This window comes from Poecilia mexicana, unplaced genomic scaffold (genome assembly GCF_051168715.1).
Source record: "Poecilia mexicana isolate PSO_F unplaced genomic scaffold, ASM5116871v1 scaffold_9, whole genome shotgun sequence".
Taxonomy (NCBI): Eukaryota; Metazoa; Chordata; class Actinopteri; order Cyprinodontiformes; family Poeciliidae; genus Poecilia; species Poecilia mexicana.
The window spans coordinates 9,560,729-9,586,900 of NW_028263378.1; the positions used below are offsets into that span (position 1 = coordinate 9,560,729).

Here is a 26,172-nt window from a genome sequence, read left to right on the forward strand (position 1 = left end):
TAACATCCTAAACAGCATAAATGAAAACATAAGCAAAAAAGAACATATTACTTTAGTTATCAACAGACTTTATTTCAGAAAAGTACAAAAAACAGATTGTTGACAGCCAAATACAAGTCCTTTATGGCACATAGTTAAGAAATAATTGTTAACTCAAGAAAAAGACAAAAAGATGAGAATGGCACATCAGATGGACAGCAGCTCGGGAACAAAGATTCAATCTGGAGGGTTGAAGTTAAATAAAGTCTCTAATATGGATTTTCTTTTTAAGAAACGTGTAGTGTAGACAGTTTTAAACTGAATCTAATACAGACATGCTCACAACTGTTTTCAGTCTGCAGTTTGGAACTAAAACTGCAGATAAAAACAAGCAGGTGACTCTGGAGATGGATTCTCTCCATACTAACGGAGTACGGTTGGATTTTATTGTTAATTATTAAAGTTCTGAAATGAATCAGATAAAAACCGAAGAGCTGCAGCCGGCAGGACTGAAGGCAAAGAGAGGCTGAAAGTTTAATTAGACACAAAAGTTAAAAACTGACAGCAAAACAGACAGGAACTGGCGGTGAGAGTCAAACATCCTGTAAACTTAAGTGACGATGTCTTTTAGTACCGTTTTCAATGGCAGACTGACAGACAACGACGACGTGAGGCTAATTAACGGATAAATGTTCATGATAGTCATCTTTGTTTTAGAGAACAATAAACAAAACAGAACAGTGTGGTTATCCTGGTGGATGGATGCTTAGCGGGAGCAAACAGAGGAAGAAGCAGGTGATGAAGATGATGAAGGTCCAGGTGTGATTCCTGGTTGGAGGGTTTCTGTGAATATGGCGGACGCTTCCCTTGTTTCACTCGTCAGATTTCATCTTCATCTGAGCTTGCATCTGAGCGAGCATCTCCTGCATGCGCCGCAGCTGCAAAGAAACGACAAAAATAACCAGAAAATTAAAAATAACACATGAAAACAAACATTTAGAAGGTTTTCAGCTTTAACATACAGCTAAAGAAATATCTTTCATAGATTAACTGTGTAAAAACAATTTTTCAGATGACATTATTTTCAGATGTAATGACATCAGGAAAGCGACTAAAGTGTGTAATTAATGTTAAGAGTATTTGTTAGTAACTATTAAATAATTGCTGCAATAATTAAATAAGAGCTCAAATAACAAAACAAGAGTTTTGGTGACTTTTTAAAACATCTGTTGCCATCTTGTGGCTGTGAACGTTAACTTCACCAAATACTATTTTCCTCTTTATTGTTTTAGTTTGTACTAAAATAACTTTTTTCTTCTGTGTCTGATTATACCAGCAGAGAAAATAGAATATTTATATTATCTTAAATAAACCTATTTTCTTTCATCTTACATTTTATTTTGAAAAGCTTGTCTTTTTGTATCATTTCCTCCTGTGTTTTATTTGTAGCCTTTACCTCAGCATCTCAAAGAAATATAACTTCTGTACTGTTAGCTCATTTGACATACACTGAAGAAATGCTTAAAATGTACATCAACAAAGTATAACATATTTATTTATTAAAATATCACCTATTGTAATAAATGGATCCTCTCACCTATAAGATGATCTATTTTCCTAGAGATTGTAATTAATAATATTTGTAATAATTTAGGTGAAAGAATATAATTCAGTAGAAAATTATGTATTCTGTTCAGAACTGTAAGGTTTTTACGCCATCAATGCGCCCTCTAGTGGTCTAAATTTATAACAATCACATTTTATAAGAGATTAATTAAAGGTGTAATTGGTACAGTAAAACACTAAACATTAATCTATTACTCTGATTATTGTACATGGGTAGATACACTTATCTGATCTTTTTCCAGAAGAAGTTTAGAAAAATAAAGTTCCAACTATATTAATCTTTATTTTTTGCCATCTTTAAATTGTATACTATTTTCACAATTACAATTAAATATAAAAGAAAGAAAGAAGACATAAAAATGCCCTTTCTGGGAGAATTTCTTTTTGCACACGGGCGAATCAGCTGATGGTGCAGATTGTGAACTGACAGATTTTTATTACAACATTGCAAGTTGAAAACCTTTTCAATCTCTTATTTGAGCTCCTATTTCATTAATGCAGCATAGGGCTGTTGTAAACGAATATTTTAGTAATCGAGTAATCTATCGATTATTCTTACGATTAATCGAGTAATCGGATAAAAAAAAATTCTAAAATGAAATATTGGTAAATCTGGCATAATACCGGTGTTACTATCAGATATCAATATCAGTCCAATTTTTCATATTTGAGCATCCCTAACAGTTGCTTTTTTGTAGTTTAGAAAACTAACCTGTAACAATAATAGCTCACTTTCTAAGTTAACCAGAAGAAAAGTTATAGAAAAATCTGAAATTATATTGAATTTAATAACAAAGAGGCAGGCTCACAAATATGCTTATAAAAAATGTCTACAATCCAGCTTTTAGTTTATGTATTCATCTTCAGTGAGTTTAATAGATTAATTAAACTCACCTTGCCACCTAACCTGTCACGCTTTGGGTTTGAAAATACGGGAAATGCCGCCTGGAGTGGGAGGAGAGGGCGAATGAACGAACACGGGGTGGAGGGGAGGAAATAGACCAGCGGACTGACGAACCGTTAGACCGGGGGACGAACACGGGGGAAGCAATACGGGATATTTACGACACCTTCACTGGTCACACTCAGAAACTCATCTACCAGCCATGTACGATGCGCTCCGCCACCCGTTTCTTCAGACCGGGATATGAAATTTATTGTGCGGTTCGTCGGTAAAGCTACATTTACACTGTAAGCATCAGCTACTCAGCCGCCCGCCCTGTTCAGGCTAGCCGCTCACCTCAGCGCTCTTCCCGCCGTTCGCTTTCAACCAGCAGCCCCGGAGGAGAAATGCTGCCGTACTCCAGGCATTCCCCCAGTCATTTTAAGGATGCTTATTGGTTCCCCAAAAACGATAAAAAGTCGGGCATTATCATCAATCAATAAAATCCCCACGGGCCAATCTTGAAGATTGGACTTTATGCCGCTGAGACTTAGCTTTTGTCAACAACTCAGAGGCGGAAGTGAGAGCTCCGCGCAACGCAAATGAAGTCCTGGCCGGAACACGGTGCGCTAACTAATAAAACATAAATTAACGAAGCTTCGAGGCAGGAAAATTTTCCTCGAGGAATTTTAGTAATCGAGGTACTCGAATCATTCGAGGAATCGTTTCAGCCCTAATGCAGCACATAACAATTACATATTGTTTATTAACTAACCCAGTTAACTAGATAGAGCTGTTGAATCAGTTCCACTTGTTAGTTACTCTTTCTAGTAACTTTAGATTTGCAGTGGCGTTTCCTCCCGCTGCAACAATTACAGCGTGTAGAGAAAAGCAGCTCTTCTTGCCGGCGCCTGGAGCTTACTGAGGTTACTCCCACCATAAAACCCAGCAAGGACACCAGCGAGGAAGTGATGCCATATCCTGTCGGCACACTGCTTACAAACAACTGTGATTGAGCCCCAGCTGCAGCAGGCCAATAAAGAGCAATCAGAAAACAACATTTAAAAATTAGGATGTTTTCCTTGCTTTTAAATACAAGGAAAAGGGCAGAAAAGACAATAAGTGATCCTGATTAGATTTTTATAAAAAAAAAGAAGAGCAAACTTCCACCAGAGATTAATCTCAGAATTATTCTAGAAAAAATGAGAACATTTCTGTTATTGAGAAGTCGAACATTTGCTAGAAAAAATTCAAGAAAAAACTTGGCAATTTCTGATATTGAAAAGTTGAAAAAACTCAATTTTTCGAAAAAACAACAGAATTTTCTGAATTTTTCCTAGCAGGTTTCCGACGTTTAAAACTCAAATTTTTGAGAAAAAATTAGAAATTTGCTATAAAAAAACCTTAGAAATTTAATCTCAATACTTCTGCGGTTTTTTGAGCAAATTTCTGACTTTTCAAACTCAGAAATTTTCTTGTTTTTTCTATAACATTTCTGAGATTTTGTGGCAGAAATTTACTCCTCTTTTTTATTTATAGTAGCAGTAAGACGCCGCCGTAAGCAGCAGTGCAGAGAGACTAGAGCTCAGCTTGTGCAGCCATTTTATCGGTTTTTACCTCCAGCTCTTTCTGTAGCAGAATCTGGTCTTTATCCACCACATCCTCATCCACAGCTCTGCAGGGAGAACAACAAAAAATGAATGAAATGAACCTGGATTAAGGGTTTCCTGTCGATTTGATCAGCGTCTCACCTGCCAGCTCTCTTCAGTCTCTCGGACCGGAAGTTCTCATAATGCAGATCCTGAGTTACTTCCTGCAGGTCTTGCATGTGGGTCCTAAAGCAACCAAACAGTCAGACAGCTTCATTCAGAAGCTTCAAGAGCCATCTGAAGCTCTTGAAAAGCTTCAGATGGCCACCAGAGGGCAGTAGCGTCCTGCTTCAAGTCATTTTCCAAACAGGACCGGCTCTGTTGAAGTTTTCACATCTTACTCTAAAAAGTCCAGAAAGCTACGAAGTTTTAAGGAGACTCACACAAGCATGGTGCGTAGCTTCAGGAAGTCGTTGTGCTCTGGGTTTTCCACCTCCACCACCCCCCACGGGTACAAACGACCACGAATCTTCTTCCCCTTCACCTCAATCAGCTGGTTGGACCCGATCACAGCAAACGGGATGCTCGCCTGCAGAAAGGACAGTAAACGTCAGTGTCTGCACAGACAAACAAAGAGGAATATCTTGATGATGTTTGTCCTCACCTTCAGCACTCGGGTCTGCTCCTTGAACTCCTCGTCTTCATCAGAGTCGGCGTCAGGAAGCTGATAGATTTTGATGCCGTGCTCGGCGATTTCATCCAGGATCTGATGAGAGTTTGACAGGAAAGCAAACCGTGAGGCTGCAGAGCAGAAACAGGTGGAAACAAACACAATCCATCGCTACCAAACGTATCAGTTTCTGCCAACATTTATTAGTTAAAACCAACATTATTAAATAAATATTGATAAAATGTATCGTCTAAATCCTATGACAATAAATGAAACAACAAACAATATGATAAACGTCCACCACTGACTGAAGAACATATTAAAAACGTTTGGCATGTATTTGTACTCAACATGTTGTAGAACATTTATAACATTTCAAGATTAAATCTCTGGAGGATCCGTCTGTCTTTACACATCAACAAAAACAGAAATTTTGGTCCATTCTTTTATAAAATAGTCCAAGATAACAGAGTCTCAGAGACCAATAACATCTGGATTTATGAAAATAAAACAGCTTAACTTATTTACTGATTGTGGAAGTTCTCAATGCAGTTGGCTGCACTGAATTTTATTTAGGGGTATCTGGGTAGAAGGGATGAATAGATTCATGATTTTTTAATATTTTCGTGTTCTCCTTTTACCTTACAATTATGCTTGACCTATTGTGTTGAATATTTTTACAAGGCATTGCGGAGTAAGACAGGCTTTAAAGAAACTGAAGAAACACATAAAATTAAGAAAATAAAGTCATAAAATTACACAAATAAAGTCATACAAGAATAAAGTCGGTTTATGAGAATAAAGTCATAATATTATGAGAATAATGTCAAAATAATATTGCTGCTTTATTCTCAATCATATTTTTTCTTAGAAAGGCCCTAATACTTTGTCATACTGGGGGAACAGAACCCATTTCTATTAAACTGTTAAAATAACAGCTCCAGCTTTCACTCGCCAGGTTTAAAAAGGCGATAGTAATTTCCACGTTTGTGTAAGAGCTTGTTGTTGCAGCAACACTTTTAATTAAAGCTCTGCCATGGAGGAAAAAGGCAGGAGAGCAAAGCAGCAGACAGGTGAAATAATAACAGTCTGTGTGTGGATTCAAGCTCTTAATAAGTACGGAAAAAGGTCGCTCTCCCTCCTTTTTCTTCTCCGGCCGGTAAAGGAACAAGTAAAAACAAAGGAGCTTTCTTCTCTGTTACTGCAGGGACAGATGTCACTATTTATTATTCCAAACATCAAAGCTGCATTTTTCTTTTGTTTTCTCAAGAGCAGAATTTTTCATATTCACAATGTAAGCTTACATGAAGGAGCCAAGAAATGCCGAGTGTTGTTTTAGGGGGACTTTCATGTGCTGGCGTACATAATGGGACAGTAATGAGTCGGCCGGGGAAGCGAGCGCAGGTCCGCCTGCTGGAGTCCATGTTGTGGCGGCGGCTTGTTTTCTCAGTGGACGCCAAGTGTGTGTGTGAGATAGTGTGTGTGGGGCATTGTTGTGGGGCAGATCTAAAAACAAACAAGCTTTGCAGGACTCAAAGGAGAGCGTGACACCGGACCTGAGCCTCCTTCCCCCCCCTTTGGTCATGTACGCAAAAACACCCGACGTACAGAAGCGGCGTACATGGCGGCTGGATAAACACGACTGCGGCGAGGCAGAACACAAAGAATTTAGGGAAACTGTACAGTCAGAGGGAAAAATAAACACGCAACACAATGACGGGGAAAACGAGGCGCGCAACAAATCGAGGCAGTCAGCAAGCAAATAAGATAAAGAAGAATTAAAATCATGGGATGAGATAAAATGAAAAGAATTTAAGAAGCAGCTAAAACTGAAATGCGCTCAAAGGAAACTGCACTTAAAAGTTTACTGGGTCATTCCTGAAGCACAGTTTTGTAGTCTGTCATCTGTTTGCAGCCCCTCCTAATCCAAAATGTCTGTTTACCAGAATTATTCTGCTCCGTAACGTGTGCTTAAAACAGCCTGACACCTGTAATCAGGGCCTCTCGTGGATCATCAGCTGCCAAAATCACCGCCTGCAGCAAATCCCTGTTGTCTCCTGCTGATTTAACCGTACACAATGTAGGCCTCAACGCTGCACCAGACTCTCCTCAAGAGAGCGAGCGAACGAGCAAGCTGTGTATTTTAGTTGGCACCTGCTTGCTGGCAGTGGAAGCCATTTTGATTTTTATGACTATCCTGCTGGGCAATAACACAACACTGGCCCCAGCACGCCTCCTTAATGTTGTTATGGTTGGCTGTACGGGTCCAATCCGCGATGTTCAGGGGACAAATTGACTATTACGCCAACTGGGTTCCTCCAGATATTTAATGCAAACATTCCTGACTTTTCTAGACTCAACTTGGCATTAGGAAATATAAAAGAAAATAAAGTTTATCATGATTTTAATGCAGATATTTCCACAGTGAGCAGCAAAGTTTAGAGAAAGAGATATAAAATAAGTTAAATAGCAGTAGGACACAAGGGAGGAAGGAAATGAAGGACAGACACAAGGAGGGAAGAAAGGAAAGGAGAGAAAGAAGGTATGGCAAAGAAAAAGTTTAGACAAAATAGAAGAAAGACAGGAGAGAAAGAAAGAGGAGAGTAGGACAGAAAATAGGAATGGGGGAAGGACAAAAGGAGGGAAAAGAAGGAGGGTAAGAGCAAGGAAGGAAAGGAGAGAGAAGAGAGGAAGGAAAGAATTACTCTAAAGAGGACAGAAGAGAGGTAGGAGTCAAAAGCAGAAAAACAGGACACAAAAGAGGAAGGAAGGGAGGACTGAATAAAGGAAAGATGAGACAAATAAGGAAGGAATGAAGGTAGGAATCAAAAGAGGAAACAAAAGAGGAAGGAATGAAGGTAGAACACAAGTAAGGAAAGAAAGGAGAGAGAAAAGGGAGGATGAAAAAATGACACTAAAGAGGACAGAAGGGAGTTAGGAGTCAAAAGAAGGGCATAGGACACAAAATAGGAAAGGAAGGAAGCAGAAAGGATGGACAGCATTTAGAAAATGAAACAGATCCATACATAAATTTTTAATATTGTCATTTTATTTTTTCCAAACCTCTTCAGGAACCAAACACTCATGGCTTTACCGCAGTGTGGATCAGTGGAACCAAGTTAATATCACTTCATATTTTTGGAAACCAAGTATTTTTTTAGTTGTGGTATTTCATCATGTTGAGGTTGACTGAGGCTCACCAGTTAGAAAATGGGTCAGGAATTTAAACGCCACAAGTCACAGCAAACACGGATTTATACAGAAAAGCAGGGATCAGACCGTTGTAGAAATAGCAGCATTAGATATACTGCAGTGGTTGTGTGGCCCAAATATAGCAATACCTGCAGGCCTATACATAGGTATAATTACACAGAGGGATGTGGTGGGACAGCAGCGAAGGTTGAACCAAAACCGCCAATCAAAACAAGGCGCAGAGCCGTCATTAAAGGGATCAACGTTTTCACCCTGTCAGCCTCAGATGGCAGTAATGTTTTTATGATTTGTTCATTTTCACACAAGCAAAGCCACAAAAACAAGTGACTCAAACACCTGCTACACCATTTTCACAGGAGGAAAACATGAAACTGCCCAGGAGTCGAAACGCTGCCGACACATTTGCAGTTGCACAGTTTTTCTCACGTGCCTCTGGAGGACGGAGCTAATTCTCCTCTGGGGTGGCAGGTTGCGTGTGTCCACGAAACCTAAACTGCAACAATACTTGGAAGTGTACAGAAGCATTCCAAGAAAATCAACAATGCGCACACGGGGGAAAAAAAAACAAAACAATTAAATGCATGTCGGTAATAATCTACCTAGATTGAAAAGAGAATTGAAAACTTGCAGGAAGCAGGCTGAGGACACTTTGACGTAATGTTTATGTAACAGAGCAGCTCCCTGTCAGCGTCGTTAAGAAGCGTATCTGATCAGCTTTGAACCAGCAGAACATCTAAATCCTTGAAAAATCCAGCTTCTTTACACAAGCGGCCCTTTATCGTTCTCTTTTAAATAATATCAGTTTGGTCCAATCTGGCTATGAAAGGGAACAGTGTTTTAAAGCAAGAGTAACTAATGATGGACCAACTGGTGGGACAGTATGGGGCTGAGGGACTGGGGCCCTGTTTTTCCTAGGCTGAAGAATTTATTAAAGGAAAATCCCGGCCACTGTGATTGCTCTGTGATCCTAATAACATTCCAGTTGATGCAAACAGCTGCTTGCTCTTAGCCTCGCAAAATAAAACATAAAATCCTCTCTGCCATGTTACAACCAGAAACGCTCTGTGGCTTTCATACGACTGCATGAAGTAGAAGGAAAATGATAAACATGCACAAAAATACTACTTTCATCTACAGAAACAAATGTTTGCTCCCTTCTCCTTTTAAAATGTCTCAAAATCAGTCAGACAGGAAACAGAGAGTCTGTAAAAATCAAGTGTTTTCGAGTGTCGCCACACAGTCTCAGCTGAATTAGGTCAGCTTGTGGACTGCATCACTCGATGCTTTGATCTAAACCCAAACAGTTCATGTTTATGGTCATCCTGCTGAAGGCAAACCGCACACCTTAATTTTCCATCAAGCAAAAATTTACTTTTCGGTCAACTTTTGAACCAAAATTGACCAAAAAGTAAAATTTTGGTCTCATCTGGTGAGATCAACGTCTTCCACATATGTGTAATGTCCCTACATGGGATGCAGAAAACCTGAATTAGAACTACAGCCTTCTTTCAATGGTGGTTGAAATCAGATCGGTAGCAGAATCTGTCAGACAACTTTAGCTGAACTCAGTAATTGAAGCTTTAGATCCCATTTTTATGGACAGGCAGATTTGTATGTCATCTACCCCACAGTGACAATAAATGTTATGTTTAGTGATGATCCTAAATGTCCAATGAGAGCAGGATCGGCCCGGGACAGATCCTTGAGTTAATTTGTTCATTTCTCTTTACAGAGAAACTTCCCTCTGTTATGCATGATGGAAACAAGAGAAGAGCAGAACATTTAATGTCTACATACGGCTTGAGTCTCTTTAGGAGAAGGTGATGAACCATCAGGTCTAAAAGTATCGGTAAAATCGTCCTGGTTAAAACCAGGATGGATCTGTCATTTACACACTACAAAGTTTGAACCAGTAAAGTTTTCTCCAAAACTTTAACCAGAAAAGTTGGTATAGAAATTGGTCTAAAATTTGAGAAGACTTAAGTATTTTATATTTGAAGAAAGGCTGAACTACAGCAAGATTGGAGGAAAGAAGTGATGTAATTATCAACATGTTCTGACGACATGTTGATAATGTCGTCAGAACATTATCAACATGTTCTGACGACATGTTGTCAGAACAACATGTCGTTGTTCTGACAACGACATGTTGTCAGAACAACATGTTCTGACAGAACAGAAAACTTCCTACAGTTTTCTGTGATTCAAAGTATACAGATCAAAGCTGATACAAGCACAACTTTAAATAAGAAAGGCCACAGTTCAGACCATCATCTGGAAATTAACTGGAAAATCCTTTACAAAATGTATATTCTGTCATGTAAACTCCCAAAAAAGGTAAAAATAAATAAAGCACACTGGTGTAGATTTTAGGCCTTTAAAGTTTAAAGTATGAAGAGCAAGCGACACAAAACAGAAATATTAAAACCAGAAAACTAGTTTTTAAATAAAGAAATAATAACGTTTAAGAAAATCAAATTAAAGCTGAGAAGAACACCGAGCCATGCACTATTAATAGTAAAAAAGGAAACAATATTTCATGTTTAATTACAAAAACAAAGGGCAGGCAAAGAGGAGAAAGAAAAGCTTGTTTCTTGCTGGTTCACCATTCTTTCCCCTCTTTCAAAACTTAACTTCTAACCTCAAAGATGGGAACAAACGCTCGTCTCTTAGCAGGAAAAGCTTTTCAGCCAGTCATCTTTCTCCAGCGTGCAGAGAGCCTGATGAGAGCGAGGGAGACCCAACAATACCTGAACCACAGGCGGGGGTAGCAGGGATTTAGACTTCAGGCAAAAAAAATAACAACACGTTTGTATGCACCAACCTGTAGCCAACCTCTGCCTCACTTTCATTACTGTAATCTGGCATTAATGGTAAAAAGGGGACTAGATGGCGGGACTCTGTAGCAGCAGAAAGTCACTGATTTACTAGAACAATTTGGCAATGGAGGAAAAACACAGGCTTGCATCTTCAAGCTGCAGACGGAGATGGACAGAGGACCCAAAAATATAGTATTTTATTCAAATAAAAAATATAAAGTTGCCAAAAAAAATTACGCAGGAGTAAAAAAGTATTTGGTTTATAAGTTACTCACACACTAACTGGTCAAAAAAGAAAAGAAAGAAATCAAGCATTTAATTTCTAAAAATTATGTAATCAGACAGACTAAAATATAAAGTTATGTAGAAATCTTGGTACTTAATAATTTATATTAATAACAATTACAAAATAACAAAATCAATTTATTTCAATAAATATTATTTTAGCATTATTATTATTAAAAACATTATTATTTTATTATTTTTATTTTAACAGAAACTGCAGGTGTGTGTCTGTGTCTAATGAATCTTTGGTTAAAACAAGCTTGTTCTTCATTCAGTGAAGTTACTCAGTGGGTCCAGAAATACTAATCCAGAGTAGTGACACTTAATAAAATTATTCAAGTAAAACTAAAACGTAAAAAATACTGATGAAAGTATTTTTCCCCAAAGGTTTCTCTAGTACACATAACCAGTTACTACCCAACTCCACCTACAGAGCATTTTGTTGCACCACAAATACAATTTATTTCTCTCCATGACATTAAAAACACTTTAATATATTTCCTACAAGTAAAAACGTATTTATTTAAAAGTAAAAAAAAAAACTGCATTCAAGGGTAGTGCGTCTCAACCTGCTGCACCTATAAGAAACAGAAAGCGGGGAGGAAGTTTAACGCCCGTGGTTACTTGAAGGCATCACATGAGTACCATTGATCCACACACACACACACACCCCCACACACACACACACACACACACACACACACACACACACACTCCTATTGTCTGAGAAAAGTATTTGTACAGTTAAGACCACCCACCTCTGTGATCAAAGAGCACAGACACAATTGAGCTATTCATGTAATCTTGTATTTAAGTGAGACTTTAAGAGGGGAAGCAAAGTGAATATAGGAATTCAACCTGACCAATATTTTTAAACTGGTCTCAGAGCTACACTACTAAATACAACCGATATAATCGACTCTTTAGCGGCGCTGCCCTTCAGCACTTTCTCAGACCAGAGCACCATGCGTAATGGAGTTGCTCACTCCGTAAGGGAAAGCAGATATTTATTGTTTTAAAATCAGCGGAGATGTGAAGCAAGCCTGGGCACAATGACCGCAGGAGAGCAGGAAAATAAATATATCCGCGTGTTTGAAACACTCACAGGAAAACGGCCAAGCACAAGAGCAAGGACGCGCACAGAATGAAGTCATTCCTGCTTTCATTTCAACTTCGCAAGAGACTTTACAATCTGAAAACTGGTACAACAAACGCAAGGAGTGGAAAATCTGCTCAGAAAAGATCTATGAACGATAGATACAGATGCATCTCAAAGTCAGTGAAACTCACTTGCACAAAGGAATGAACATTAGCCAAAAAATATAATTCCTAAAGAAAGTGTTTCTTCACAGAGTGCTGTAATCAAAACAAATTATTTGAAAGTTAAGTGGAAGGAAAACATTGGAGGGAAAAAAATCCACAAACAACAGGGATAAACAGTCTTAAGAGGCCTTTTTGAGTTTGTGGAAAGAGGAGACTGTGAGGTTGAGAAAACGGAGGAAATTTTAAATGCTGAAGTGGATGGCGTAGAGCTGATTGAGGAGGAAGAGGAGCAGATCATTCCCCCCAAAAATTGTGAATGTTTGGAAACATCTTGGGTTCGGCAAAGATGGTGGAAAGAATCACCATGGATGTGAAGTATTCATTCGTTCTTTTTTTCAGTATTTTTGAGATACAGCTAATTTTCCATCATCACACAGAACAAACTGAATTTCTTAAATTTGTTCTAATGGTGGTTTAACAACCAAATGCGTCCAACGCTTCGAGTTTGACAGTTTGACGCATGTCCACTTTGAATGCAGACGCTTGACAGTTTCCTCCACACTTAGTATTTCTCGTGTCAGGCACATCTAGTTTACGTTCAAAGTCTACGTAGAGGCGCGTCAGACGTGTCAAAATTGCTCTAGCCGTTGTTTTGCTTGCACTGGACACTCCTGATGCGTCAAACGCTCCAAAGTGCCTCCACACAGACTTTGAATGTAAACCAGACGGGCCAAACAAAACATGTTTGGTGTGAACGCACCATAAGGCTACCGTTTACTGACTGAAGTCACAGCTGGGGAAAATTAAAATTTTTATCAAAACTTATCAAACCCAGCGTTTTGCTTTGGGGGCGCAGGATAAAACTCATATGACTAACACTTTGTTGTTCAGCTTAAACCAGACAACTTTATGTGTTGTTCACTCTGCAATTCCGGTCTAAACCTGCTGTCCTCCCAGCTGAAAAAAGTAATACAGTTTGAGACTAAAGCCCTATACAGGATATGACTTTAGGGTCCCAGACTGAGAGGATCAGCCTCTCAATATACCCTCCTCGGGGGCAATTTATAAACCAGGAGCATAGCAACCCCGGAGAAGGAAATTGGCATTAGATGGAAGGACAAAGTAAAAAAGCGCTTTGTGAGGCAGTTCCAGGAGAGGAACGACTGAGGAAAACACAATTAAGGGGAGGAGAGGTGAACGATGGGAGAAATGTTCACCCCGATCTGAGTCTGAGCTGCACAGGCTGGACGGTTTCGTCTTCTCAATGGAAACAGTCTCGGCACATTACAGGAAACTTATATTGTTCCATACAAGCCGTTTCCCCTCATAATAAGAGAATGGACAAGCATTGAGGAAAGCACAGGGGAGCAGGGATTTATTATGAGACGAATGGCTCCAAACTGTGAGAAAGTGCCAGCAAAACACAAACTAATAAATTGTGAGGGCAAAAACACTCGGAGTTATCCATCATCCGAGGGTTTCTGCTTCCTGGCAGGTTCTTGGCTCCAGCAGGTCTAACCTCAGAGGAAGGTCTGATGTCCTGCTTCATTAAACACGACTGACTGCTGAGAATCAGCTACATAATTTACCCAGAGGTGGGCAGAGAACCCAAAAACTATACTCAAGTAAAAGTACTGTCACTTCAATATCTCTCTCCTCAAGTAAAAGTAAAAATTAGTCCTCCAAGAAATTACTCAAGAGAGAAAGTACTGAGCAAACGATCAAAACATCATCAAATATAAAGTAAACAGGATCTGATCTGAAGTTTTCCACTTTGATTCCTCTGAACAATATAAATTTATTAAGACAAAAAGAGAAATCTTATAAAAATTCCTCTTTTTTAGCTCATTTAATTTGAGTCAAATCTTTCAGTTGCTTGTTTTGTTGCTGGATTGTTAATTTTGTTTGTTTTATCAAAACGGATCTCTCTTGTATCAAATCTTGGATTTCAATGAGACAACCTGCATAAATAAAAGTCAAATAAAAAAACCTATAAAGTTATGTGAAAATATTGGTATTTTAAGGACCAAAACAAAAATAATTCATATAAATATCAATTATAACACAGCAAAATCAGGCAAAAATAAATATTTTTCCAAATCAGTTTATTTTGATATTAAACTTATGAAACTTTAACAAAAACCGCATGTGTGAATTTTTGGTTAAAACAAGCTTGTTCATCACCAGTGAACCTACGGTACGCGCAGTACTTCATAATAAAGTTGGTCAAGTAAAAGTTTAAAAAAATACAGTGTAGGAAAAATAAAACGTTACTTTAATAAATGTAACCAGCCAAGAAATACTTGAACTAATCTGATCAAGCCTAGTGATACACAAGCCAGTTCCTTTAACAGACACTTAATAAAGATAAATATTTAAGCATAAATAATAAACAAAAAATACTTCATATATGATTTATGCAGTGAATTCTGACTTATCACATTATTTGTTAAAAATGTCTTCTTGATTTTACAAAGAACAATTCCAGCAGCATGCTGAGTAAAATGAAATGGGATGAAACTGAAACGTGTGCATGCTCAACCTGCAGCCAATCAGGAGACAGAAGGAATAATCTGCACTCATTAGAGACATGGTGCCATTTCTAAATGAAGATTTGTCAATTAAGCCTCTAGATTTCCTGTCGATAACGACTTTCCAAGAAACTCACAATCACTTGAAAGATTTAAAGATAAAGTGTGAGCTCAGAAAGGAAAACAGGACAAAAACAATTTATCTGTAGGTGCAGATAACAGAAAAAAATGGGCTGCTAAATCCTCAGTGGCATGGGTTTCTGGGAAAAGATGTGAGGATTTCTTAGAAAGTTTTGTTTAACTCTTTGGCTAATTGCTGCGTGGTGTGCAATGGGAAATGTCTGTTAGGGGAACATTTAGTGGAGCTTTGGACAAACTGATGGGCAGATAACCTCACAGACAGATACTGCAGCACTTTTATTTGTGCTGCTATGGTTACCACAGAAGAAAACACATAAGAGGGGTGTAAAGACAAATGTCACGTCCGACTTCTAGTCAGGACACGTGACCTGCTCCAAGCTGCCAGGCTCGGGTTTGTTTCTGGGACCGAGTGGTGACAGGAAACATGGGTTTGTTCATGTTTGGTGCCAGAGGAACACTTAAAAGGTCTAGGAAGGTTACACCATCAAACAACACAGCAGCCTCACTATAAAGTCATTTTCATCACAATGGAGATGGATTTCTGCTTTGATTTTTTAAATGGCTCCCACAGGTAAAAATAACTTTAACAAAAAGGATAATGTGTAATTTTTATGTCCATGTCTTTTGATATGTTCATAAAAGTTCATTAAAAAAAAAAAAAAAAAAAAGTCAAAAGGCTGTCACTTTCATGACCAACATGAGACAACTTAAAGAGCCTCGGTGATAAATGAGGGAGTTGAAAGCAGAAGGTGAGGAAAAATGAGGTGGGAAAACAGAGAACAGAGCAGCCGGCTGCCTAGTCTGATGCCTGCAAGGCAGCCGACTCCAAGACCTGAAGACGAGTACGAAGACGAGGAGGACCGACAGGCTGGCAGTCAATACAAAACGTGAAAAGATTAAAAACCTCAAGTTATGACTGCACGATTTTAAACAAGCTGTCCACAGTCGCCACATGCTTAATCACCAGAAGGTATTGTTGGAATGTCAACAACTTGATCTAATTAACTTGGGTTCCTTAGATTAAAACTTGATAATCAACTGAATTTGATTTGGTACTTGAATCTGATTATAATTTATGATTGGGCTATAACTAGCCATGAATTGGATCCAATTGTCCTTTAGAAAGAGATTACATTCAACGTTATTTGGTACTGAATGAAAAAAAACTGAACTGGGATGGGAATCAGTTCATAGAGGTGGCTGAAAAGGAAACTCGGAGGCAGCGAGACACAGAAGATTATGAGTCAAAATCATTAATAATGGGTTAAAGTTCCTCTCTGAGGTTCTTTATTAGCTGCTATTTCTTTGTTTTATCGCTTTTCATCACACCTAGCGTAAACAGCAGAATGTTGAGCAATATTAAGCACCACCAACCTTGAAACTCACGACCACTAAACATCTTGAAGCTACGATAAAGCAGAGAATCAGAAATGTTTCCTATAAATGAATTTTCAAGTTATATGAATCATTTTGGGAAATGTTTTAGCCCCATTTATAAAGATACTCTCAATCAAATAATGCAACCTCTTCTCGTCAGCTCTGCATGACTTACAGCTCTGGAAAACCTCCTGGTTATTCCACCAAATACTGATTTCTGAACATTAGTATTGTTGTTTGTAAATGAACATGAACTTGTTTTCTTTGCATGTTTTGAGATCTGAAAGCACAAAATGTCTGCTTGGAATTTCAGAGACATGTCAGTTCATTTTACTTAAACCTATAAAAAGTAAAATCAGAGAAACTGAACATTTAACTTTTCCAGAGCTGAATGCACGGATTAAGATGGCCTGGAGGGTTGAACCTAACCGTGTTATGCCCCTCAGATTAATAACAAAGCTAATGAGTAAGAAGTAAGTGAGGAAGCAAATGTTTCTGCTGTTACTTTCTGGGTCAATCTATACAGGTATATTGTAGGACTGGGCCGGTCTGAGTGATTGCTTTACTTATAAAAGCTCTAAGAAACCTAAAAAAAAAAGCAGACTCATGTCTGCAACCAAAACACCAACATTATTTGTGTGGAGGGCTAAAGAAGCAGGAAAGCCTGTTAACTAATAATGAATATGTGAGGTTATCATCTGAAAACACTCACAAGTGTCCATAAAATAAGGTGTTACTACGTCCTTCCCCTGTGGACAGCAGGAAGCCGAGGAGCGTGCATGCAGGCAGTCAGACAGACACCTGGGCCAGCTCCAACAGGAAGTATCTGGAGCGACTTAAAGCTGGATGATATGTGTTGCATCCAAGTTATATACAACACTCCTGTTCCTCTTACAGTTTCCTCTCATTTATTGCCCCTCCCTGGACTTTTAAACAATCTGGTGGTGTCATGAAACACACAAAAAGGTCATACATCACTGTAATTACACAGGGAAGCACACTGCTGCTCTTCAAAACAAACAGAACGACTCCGGACACAGAAAGCTTCCAGTACGCACGGATGAAAAATGTAGGTTTCACCCAAATATTCTGTCATTAATTTGTTAATTTGGAGCACATGTCAGGAATAAACGTTTCATCTGCAGGTGGAATAAAACAAATAAATGGGAGATCCTAAAGAAATGCAGCAATACTTTTATCGCCATGTCTCCTTCTGTGGAGACATGAAACTCACCCGTCTCTTCAGACGATCCCTCTCCCTCAGTGTGAGCGTATCGGCCTTGGCGATTACTGGAACAATGTTGACTTTGCTGTGGATGGCCTTCATAAACTCCACATCCAGAGGCTTTAGACTGGCAGAGAAAAGAAACAAGGAAATTAATCAGGAAGAAGACAATAAAACATGAAAACAGTAGACCCAAGAAAGAGGAACAGGACAGGAGAAAAACTGAAAACAGAAGAAACAGAACTAAATGATTAGAGGAAGCTAAAGTTTGCTTCACAAAATCTTTAAAAATAGAAACAGTTTAGCCAGAAGAAACTTAAGAAAAAAAAGACACGACTCTGTCTTAACAGTTTTAAACTAAAATACTGCTTATATTTACTTTAGTATTTGTGACATGTTTGCATTATTTTACCCGTGTCCAAATGGAGAAATGAAATAAAAGCAGCAGTGCACCCTGTTGTCCACTATGTGCCTCCGGTTCAGCCCACTCTCGTCATGTAGGTATCGCTCAAACTGATTGTCAATGTACTGGATGATGGTCTTGAAGCTGATGTCAGAAAAAAAATAACACAGATACATACTTTTTAAAAACAATTAGACATATAGATAAGTACCACAAATAGGCAAAGCAAGCAACACAGATATATACAGACGACATATTGAACTCTTTAATGAAGGGGCAAAATTACTCAAAAAACCGAAAGATTTAGGTTCATAATCTTTTAATTTTATCGACTTGTTTCCTCTGACTGGAAGCTCTATTAACATTTTGGGGTCATCATAATCCTGACATGGAGGGAGGTGAAGATTAGGGTGATGGTAAGGAGGCTTTCCAACTTTAAAGACAATGAACAAAGACAAATAACCAAAATACCAGCATAAACATGTAAAAAGCTCATCAGCTCTTATAAAAGGTGTTCTATTGGTGTAATACAAAAAATGCTTTTCAGCCGATTATTGGGAAGCATATAAAGTTTTCAAAAGTAATGTTTGTGTCTAAATTTATATAGAAATAAATTATTCTTATTTAAACATCTTAAATATTGTTCTTTATCTTTTTCCCCAATTGGGACTGGGAACAAGTCAAACATATCTGTGTTTTTTGTTTTTTTCTTGAAAGCCTTAATTAAAATTAAATGCAATTTTCCTTTCTGAAAACAGGAGTTACAAGAATATATTTCCACACATGAAGGCAGAATACCAAAATCAAATGAAGATCCATACTTATTTGGTTACTTTTAGACGTTCTCTAAAAGTATAACATGATTATGTTAAATCTGCTCAGCCATTAGATCAGATGTACCAGTCTTGGCTGTCGATGGCGTCACCATATCCAGGGGTGTCAACCACGGTGAGCCGAAGCTTCACCCCTCTCTCCTCGATTTCAACAGTGGATGCCTCGATTTGGACTGTCCGCTCAATTTTCTCTGAGGGGTTAAAAAAATGAGTTAACAGAAGCACAACACCTGGGAAAATACCCTTAATGTGATATTTATGCAACGTTAAAAATACATTGTCTCCCTACATGTGTGAAAAACTTCAAAAACCGAGAAGTTGACATCTTAAACTTTTTGCAGTTACAAAACTTGGTCAATTTGTTTTAAGTAAAATAAATCCTAATCTGGCTGAGTCATCAGAAGGGCCGTCATTTTGAAGGCTGCAGCATTCCAAACGGTCCTTCTTCAAATAAAGCTCTGCTGGAGACATTTCTTCTTTATTACAGAGTCTGTACGCGTGTGCATGTGAATTAGAGAGCGTACCAGCAGCTCCAGGGATGTAGCGCTCAGGGTAGAGATCAGTAAGAAACAGGCTGTTTATAAGTGTTGATTTGCCCAACCCGGACTCTCCTATTTAAAAAATGGAAGAAAATTCATTATGTATTAAAAAAAATAAACAAATAAGATCAACTTATGCAGTTAAGAGTGATCACTCACCAACTACCATAAGGGTGAATTCAAAGCCTTTCTTCACAGATTTTCTGTGCACTTGGTTTGGGAGGTTTGCAAAACCGACATAACCAGCTGAATCTGGAAACTGAAAAACATTGAAAAAAAAACATCTTAAATCTGTAATGTGAGATATAAAATTCAGATTATAACATAGCAATAAAGACCGTAGCAGAGCAGATTTATTTTATGGGCTTGTTTTCTTATGCTTCACCAATTTCAGTGAATAAACTGGTCATTTCTTAAGCTCCAAGTCAGTGCAGATGTAGGTGAGATTGGTGGCGAAGCCGATCACTGGAAAATTCCAGCAGCCAATAAAATAAAGTCAAGAAGCACTTGAGTTTAGACAGGATTTCCTTTTTAAATGCTAATACAAGCATGTGTGCAAAACAATAAGTCACATGGATCTCATTTGTAAGCTCTCATCCAAATATGGGAATTTAAAGCAAAACTACACAGTTGTGTCGTTCTCATCCTCACCTTTCCTTTTTCTCCAGACTGCGACATCACTACTTGTTAAGAGTTACGCCTGCAAGTAAAAAGAAAAGATTCATTTGAGAATGATGTGGCATGGCCCATAACATCTCATGTACAAAGCTAAAATAGAATAAAAAAAAACATTTGATAAAGCTGAACTCCATAGATACACCAGCTGCAGAATAGCAGGTGTACATCTAGTAGTGCACCCCATTCACTCCATCACTCCAAACGGTTGACAGAGGAACAAAACCAGTGGTTTAATCAGCAGCATGATGACAGAGCAGGAAGACTGGACTTCATTTTATCAACAATGAACTGGCTCCTGAGTTGCAATGTGAGAAACAGTAGAGTGAAGTAATGGTGCCGGACGCAGATTCAGGATGATCCTGAAACCATTTATTCAGCACTAGGTGCCGTGGAAACCTAATCTGAGCCCAGTCCATTGGTATGTAACGAACCAATCAAGTGCATGAACACTTTGGGAAGGAAAGCATTAAATGTATAACGTTGTAGTTTTGGGCCCCCTTTTGTAAGCACATGAAAGTGGGCAAAAATCCTTGATACTGACAGGGTGGTTTCACCAAGCCTGCAGGGAGAACAATGGATGTTTAGCCTCTTGGTTCCTGAAACTTTTCCGATATGGGCCAGCTCAGCTGAAGGAGAACACGTGTCTCACCCTTGACTGGAGTTCAAGGTCAAGGACTGCAAAGCCACACCAATCATTTAGGGAGGCAAAGACAAGGGGCGTGACCCGGTCAACACAAAATGGAAAGTGTTAGAGACTTCCCCAAGAAATAAGAGCTGATTAAAAGGAAATAACAGGCTTCACATACAAATATTTATATGCGAACCTGAATTTAAAAATGCAGATGTCAGACAGTTTGCGAGAAATCAATTATCAGTAAATTGATGAATGAAAACAAGACAGATTTCAGTCTTGTCTTAGCAGCTTTAAAATGCTTGACACACTCATTTTAATTTTCAGCCCATATCAAGATATTTAATGTTGTTAAAAAGCTGGTTGTGCCACAATGAATTGATAAAACCCATTAACAAGCTTAAAATCTTATTGAGAATGTGTTCTTGCATTATTATGCCATTACCATTATGTAACTTGAAAATGGTCTCAAAATAACAATATTACTGTTTATGACAATAACTTCGGGGACAATTTATCGCCCAGCAAAATTTGTTAAGGTGCAGGCCTACTCCTCCAACTTTCAACATCTTATAAAAGCAGCAGCTGAATTTAATTACAAGATCTGAACAGGGAGCAAAAAACGTCCAAATCAGAATCCAATTTCCAACTTGAAACTCAGAAAATCCAACTTCCAGGTACAACCAGAACAGACAAGCACTTCAACCTACCAAACAGCTTTATAGATCATCTGAAAAATTCATTATTCGTGTACTAAAGTCTAATACTGCAAAGTCTGGGAAACAGTGGCATACAAAAAAAAAGTCAATCCCTTTTGAGTATTTTGCTTTACATGTGACAGTGTTAGCCTTCTGCTCACATAGGAGACATTGCCATTACATGAGTCACCTTTCTGGCCATCACGTAATCTGTCTTGAATCTTATGACTATCCTTGTAGTAATTCAGTGAGCACAGATAAGCTAAAGTGCATTATTCCAGCCTTGGAACAAAGTGGTGAACACACCAACAGACTGACTCACAGCCCAGGGTAACACCAGCCTAATCATTGTTTCTAGCCTAAAAACACACCTAATGCAATAATTAATGTGTTTTCTTTTCTAATGGACTTGTGAGCGACCAAAGCGGGCCACCCGAGCGCATTCATGTGCATCAAACACATACACCGACCCCAAAGTGTTGTTCCTCGTCCGGCTCTGTGGGAGCCAGCATTAGTCCGGCAGCAGATTAAACAAACTGTTCCAAAACCGCAGCTGTAATCTCACAAAGACAACACTACAGGACACACACGCAGGAGGCACACTTCAATAAGGCTTTCTTAATAATAGCCATTTAATCGGCAGGACTGCCAAACAGCTTACACACCTACACACACAGCGAACAGCGGGTCGTGCTTGTGAGAGATTGAACTATTGAGAAAAATGCCACATCAAAAACAGTGAAATTTCAAACCTGTAAGACAAGTTTACCGTTCATTTATTAGTTGACGAAAAGCTACAAAATTTCAGGAAAGGTCCAACAATCCTCATGGAAACATAACTTCTCCACAGGTGGAGCCTAAATAACTTATTAGGAAGACAGATTGGATTTTACAAACTGAAGTCTTGGTGAGCCGAAATAACAAACCTGGCAATGATTCACAGTAAACAATCCCAGAACTGGTGAACTTTCATATGTACATCTCCTCAAAGCTGAATGTTGTGGTTATTAGTGTCATAGCTGCGAGATAATATCAGGTGTAATATGTTTTTAAATTGTTATACCCTCTGCATTTCTTTGACCTCATCTCTATTCATTTTCAACATTATGAAATGGCAGAGGACCACTTCCTTATTGCATAGAGAGGAAGTGCTTGGTGGTTTATAAATTTAACAACCTCAGAGGCGCTTCATCCACACAAATTTAATACGAGAAAGACTCAGGCTCAAGGCATCCACAGTGTCTTACTTGTGAAAAGCCAGAATGAGAGAGGTAGCATGTTGGTGATTAATTCAACATTTGAGTGTCTTAATAAGCTCAAAGATGTTCAAGTGTAATTTGATTACATTCTGTAAGAAAAACTGATTAAAGAGGTTAAATGCAGTGAATGTGACCAAACTCAACTCTACCAATTTTATTCTTCTTTTCACATGTTTTGAACTGTATTGAGCCATCTTGCCTTTTTTTGGAGCACTTGGTTTTAGAAGTTGTGAAAAAACTTCATTATTGTTGACAATTTGAAGACAAGTTTGCTGGACTAAAGAAATTTCCCTTAAGAAATTGAAATGTCATAGTTCTTCCACATACATGCATAGTTCTAACATTACATATTACGTTTTAAGAACTTCGATAAAAATAAAAAGCATCAAATAACTTTTAGTTGTAGTTTGTTTTTTAAATAAATCAATTGGTTGAATATAAAAATCTATTTCTTTGATTAGCTTTCATGAGATGCTGCTGAAATGTTCCCCCTCCCTCTTCATTAAACATAACCTGTTGTTGGGAGTGCTAATTTTACATTTAGAAATGTAATAATTATCTAAATTAGATAGTATTTTATATTTTTTGTGATTCAAAACTACTTCCTCTATCTTTACTTACATATCTGCAGAGGTTTTCTTTAAGCCAAGTAAGTTTCTCAGTTTGTATTTCTGTCTTTTATTGAGGCAACAAATGATTGATGTAGTTCTATTTTTTGGTTGATGTTAAAGTAATAGGCAATATGTTTATTGCAAAACATGGTGAGTGAGCAGTTATCTGTACCACCAAATATTTTATTTAAAAATGCAATTATAGAAGATCTGACTAATTAAAAAAACAAGATTAAAGGCAAAACGGTGAAGATTACTATAATTATTTTTCCTAAGGTATAATGGTTCATTAAGATTAAGTGTCTTATGTGTTTGTGAATTATTGTTTTTTTTTTTTATTTAGTTTTTCTCAGCTGCCTAACCGGATTATTCAAAACCTCTAAGACAATAACTCTGGCCCACTTTGTCTGTCAACAGGAATCATGCATTCACACCATTCAGGAAAACAGGAGGAAGCATCCTCTGGTGGTTTTGTAGATGGGTGCATTGGTGCTTGAGTGGGAGATAAAGTCACAGGAAAGGGGAAAGGTCAGAGACTGGTCAGGGATCAGGGTTCAGAGACGCTATTCGCCGGCAGGATACATTCCTTTGATATCAAATTTATTTGTCCAGCTAAGTTGTTTTCTGTAGTAGGAGACAGCTGTGGACATTAGATTACAGCTCCCAGAGTCAGTCCTTGTGCTTGAAGCACTAGACATTCGGTAAGAATGGAAGTGAATTACGCAGGCTGTCAATGGGCCAAAAACACAAGCAAAGATGAATGATAATTCTTCAATAGTGGCCTGCTGCCACATCTAAGCCACATAATGCATATACTTAATGGTTTCCCACTCTTATTGTCAGGTTGTCTGAAAGTGAAATTTATTATTGTGCCACACAATAAAAAATAATCAAATAAAGGAAGAAGTTTTAGAATATGCCACAAGTGGGCTTAGTATTAATTTTTTTAGCACAAATGAGTGAAACCAGCCTATTTTACGTCAGACCTGTTCTAATAGGTCAGAAGCATTCGATGTTTTTATGATTAAGAAATGCATCAAACATAAGAACTACCAGACTGTGTTTTTATCTGTCATTGGACAAGCTGGAATAGAAAATGTTGGCAGGTTTTGAGAAATTGCACAGTTAAGGAAATGTTCTACTACCTCTGCAGGGAATACATACAAGGGCTATTGTTGACAGTATTGAATTTACTAGTTTTGGTTAATGCAAATATGAAGAAATAAACTATGTCATTCATAACATTTCTTGGATGTGCAGCTTTCCACTTCATCAAAAAAGAGAGATTTTAAAAGTTCTTATTTCCATAAACTCAAGTCTCATTGTTGTCTCAATTTATTTCTTTATTTACTATTGTTTTATTTTATTTAATTAATCTTAAAAACAGTTTTTATTGGATTCCTGTCCAGCCCTTATAAGTAGTACTAAAATAAACATATCACTGTGTATTATAGTTATTTTACATCATTTTTAGTGCTACTTTCATTTGGAAAATCCAGTTTAATTGCATGTGGTTTCCATGGAGAACATTTCACTTTCCAATTGTAGAATAATTTACAGTTTTTGCAGAAAACACAGCGAATATGGCTCCCACTCTTTTCTGGTGTCGTTACTTTTGGTTCTGATATAACCATCATTAGATCACAATAGAAAGGCTTCCTGAGGTTCTGTGTAGATAAAAAATAGTTTAACCATCCAACCTTTCACTACAAATTTGAACTTTTTAATTTTGAGTATTTAATAAGAAACCACTATAGTAGATGCTATATAAACAGGTAACTAAAATAAAATAACTGTGATTAGGAGCACATTGCATTTTGAGATGTACAAAAATTATTGAGCTATAATCTGTCTTGTAAATAAGATATTCAGTAACTTTAGTTTACTGTGTTTTTGGTGATCCAGAAAGAGACATTTCTATAACTTTGCTCTGTTTTGATAATTATTTAAATTTACTAGGAATGATTTATTGCTAAGACACTTCCATTTTCAATATATTCAGAAAGAAGGGAAAGGTTTGCATTTATGGTAAAAGAGAACCATAAAAATAACTGGTATGGACATGTGAAAGCGTCACAAAATCACTTACCGCAAGCTGGCCTTAAAAATCTCTAACAACTGCTGCATCTTTATTTTTTTAAGAGTAAGCTCTTTGATTGTTCATTGTAGTTTGTCAGGAAATGCTTAAGTCTCAGCCTTCCCTGTATATGTAAAGAATAAATATTCAATCTGATCAAATCTATTTAGACATTTAAAATTGAATCCAACTAATTTTTAAGAAACGTTTAAAAACAAGACACTAAGTGAGTTCAAATCCTCAAAAATGTATTTTTCTTTAAGACAAAAAAGAATAAGAAGAATGTGTTTGGACATGTGTAAAGTGATGAAGGGGGAAATAAAACACACTTTAAATCATCTCACAAAGTCTTAGGGCCTCTGAGTTTGTAACATTGATGTCCACCACACCCAGTTTGTCAGACATTAAGTTTGCAAAACACCAACTGGGACAAGGTCATTGTTGTTTTGACCTAAGTTTTCACCCTAAGTGAAATACAACATAACATATAATAACCTTACTCTATCCTGCTTTAACGCCATATTTCATAAACAGGCTTAAAACAGAAAGGAACCTGGCCTAACGTTACATGCCAAACTTTAGCATGCAACAGTTGTTACCGCGACCGGTGTCGTGTTCCCAACTCGGCTTCCACAGGCTCTCCTGCTAGCTCTTTTCCACAAACTCCAAATAAACTTAAGTTTTCGGATCAAAATTACTTTGAACGGGCGCGCCGAGTCTTACCTGCACGGTATTCTGAGGTATAGTTAATCAACCGGAGCCTTTACGCTGTTGCTACTATCCCAGCCCAGGAAGGGGAACCCGGAAACTGCTTCCCTAAGTCCGCCCTCCTCCAACCAGCT

At 37.9% G+C, this 26,172-nt stretch overlaps 1 protein-coding gene across 1 annotated transcript; it reads right to left on the reverse strand.

Annotated features, from left to right (window-relative positions):
- Positions 1 to 51: 51 nt before the first annotated feature.
- On the reverse strand, positions 52 to 26,172 carry zgc:63587 (septin-2). The gene is made up of 12 exons (XM_014993605.2): positions 26,054 to 26,172; positions 20,028 to 20,076; positions 19,536 to 19,635; positions 19,362 to 19,448; positions 18,905 to 19,028; positions 18,014 to 18,148; positions 17,611 to 17,728; positions 4,742 to 4,843; positions 4,521 to 4,666; positions 4,240 to 4,323; positions 4,106 to 4,163; positions 52 to 917 (listed from the first exon to the last, which is right to left on the reverse strand). Exons 2-12 carry the CDS (start codon positions 20,052 to 20,054, stop codon positions 852 to 854), a joined length of 1,047 nt encoding a protein of 348 aa, XP_014849091.1. The 5' UTR covers positions 20,055 to 20,076; positions 26,054 to 26,172; the 3' UTR covers positions 52 to 851.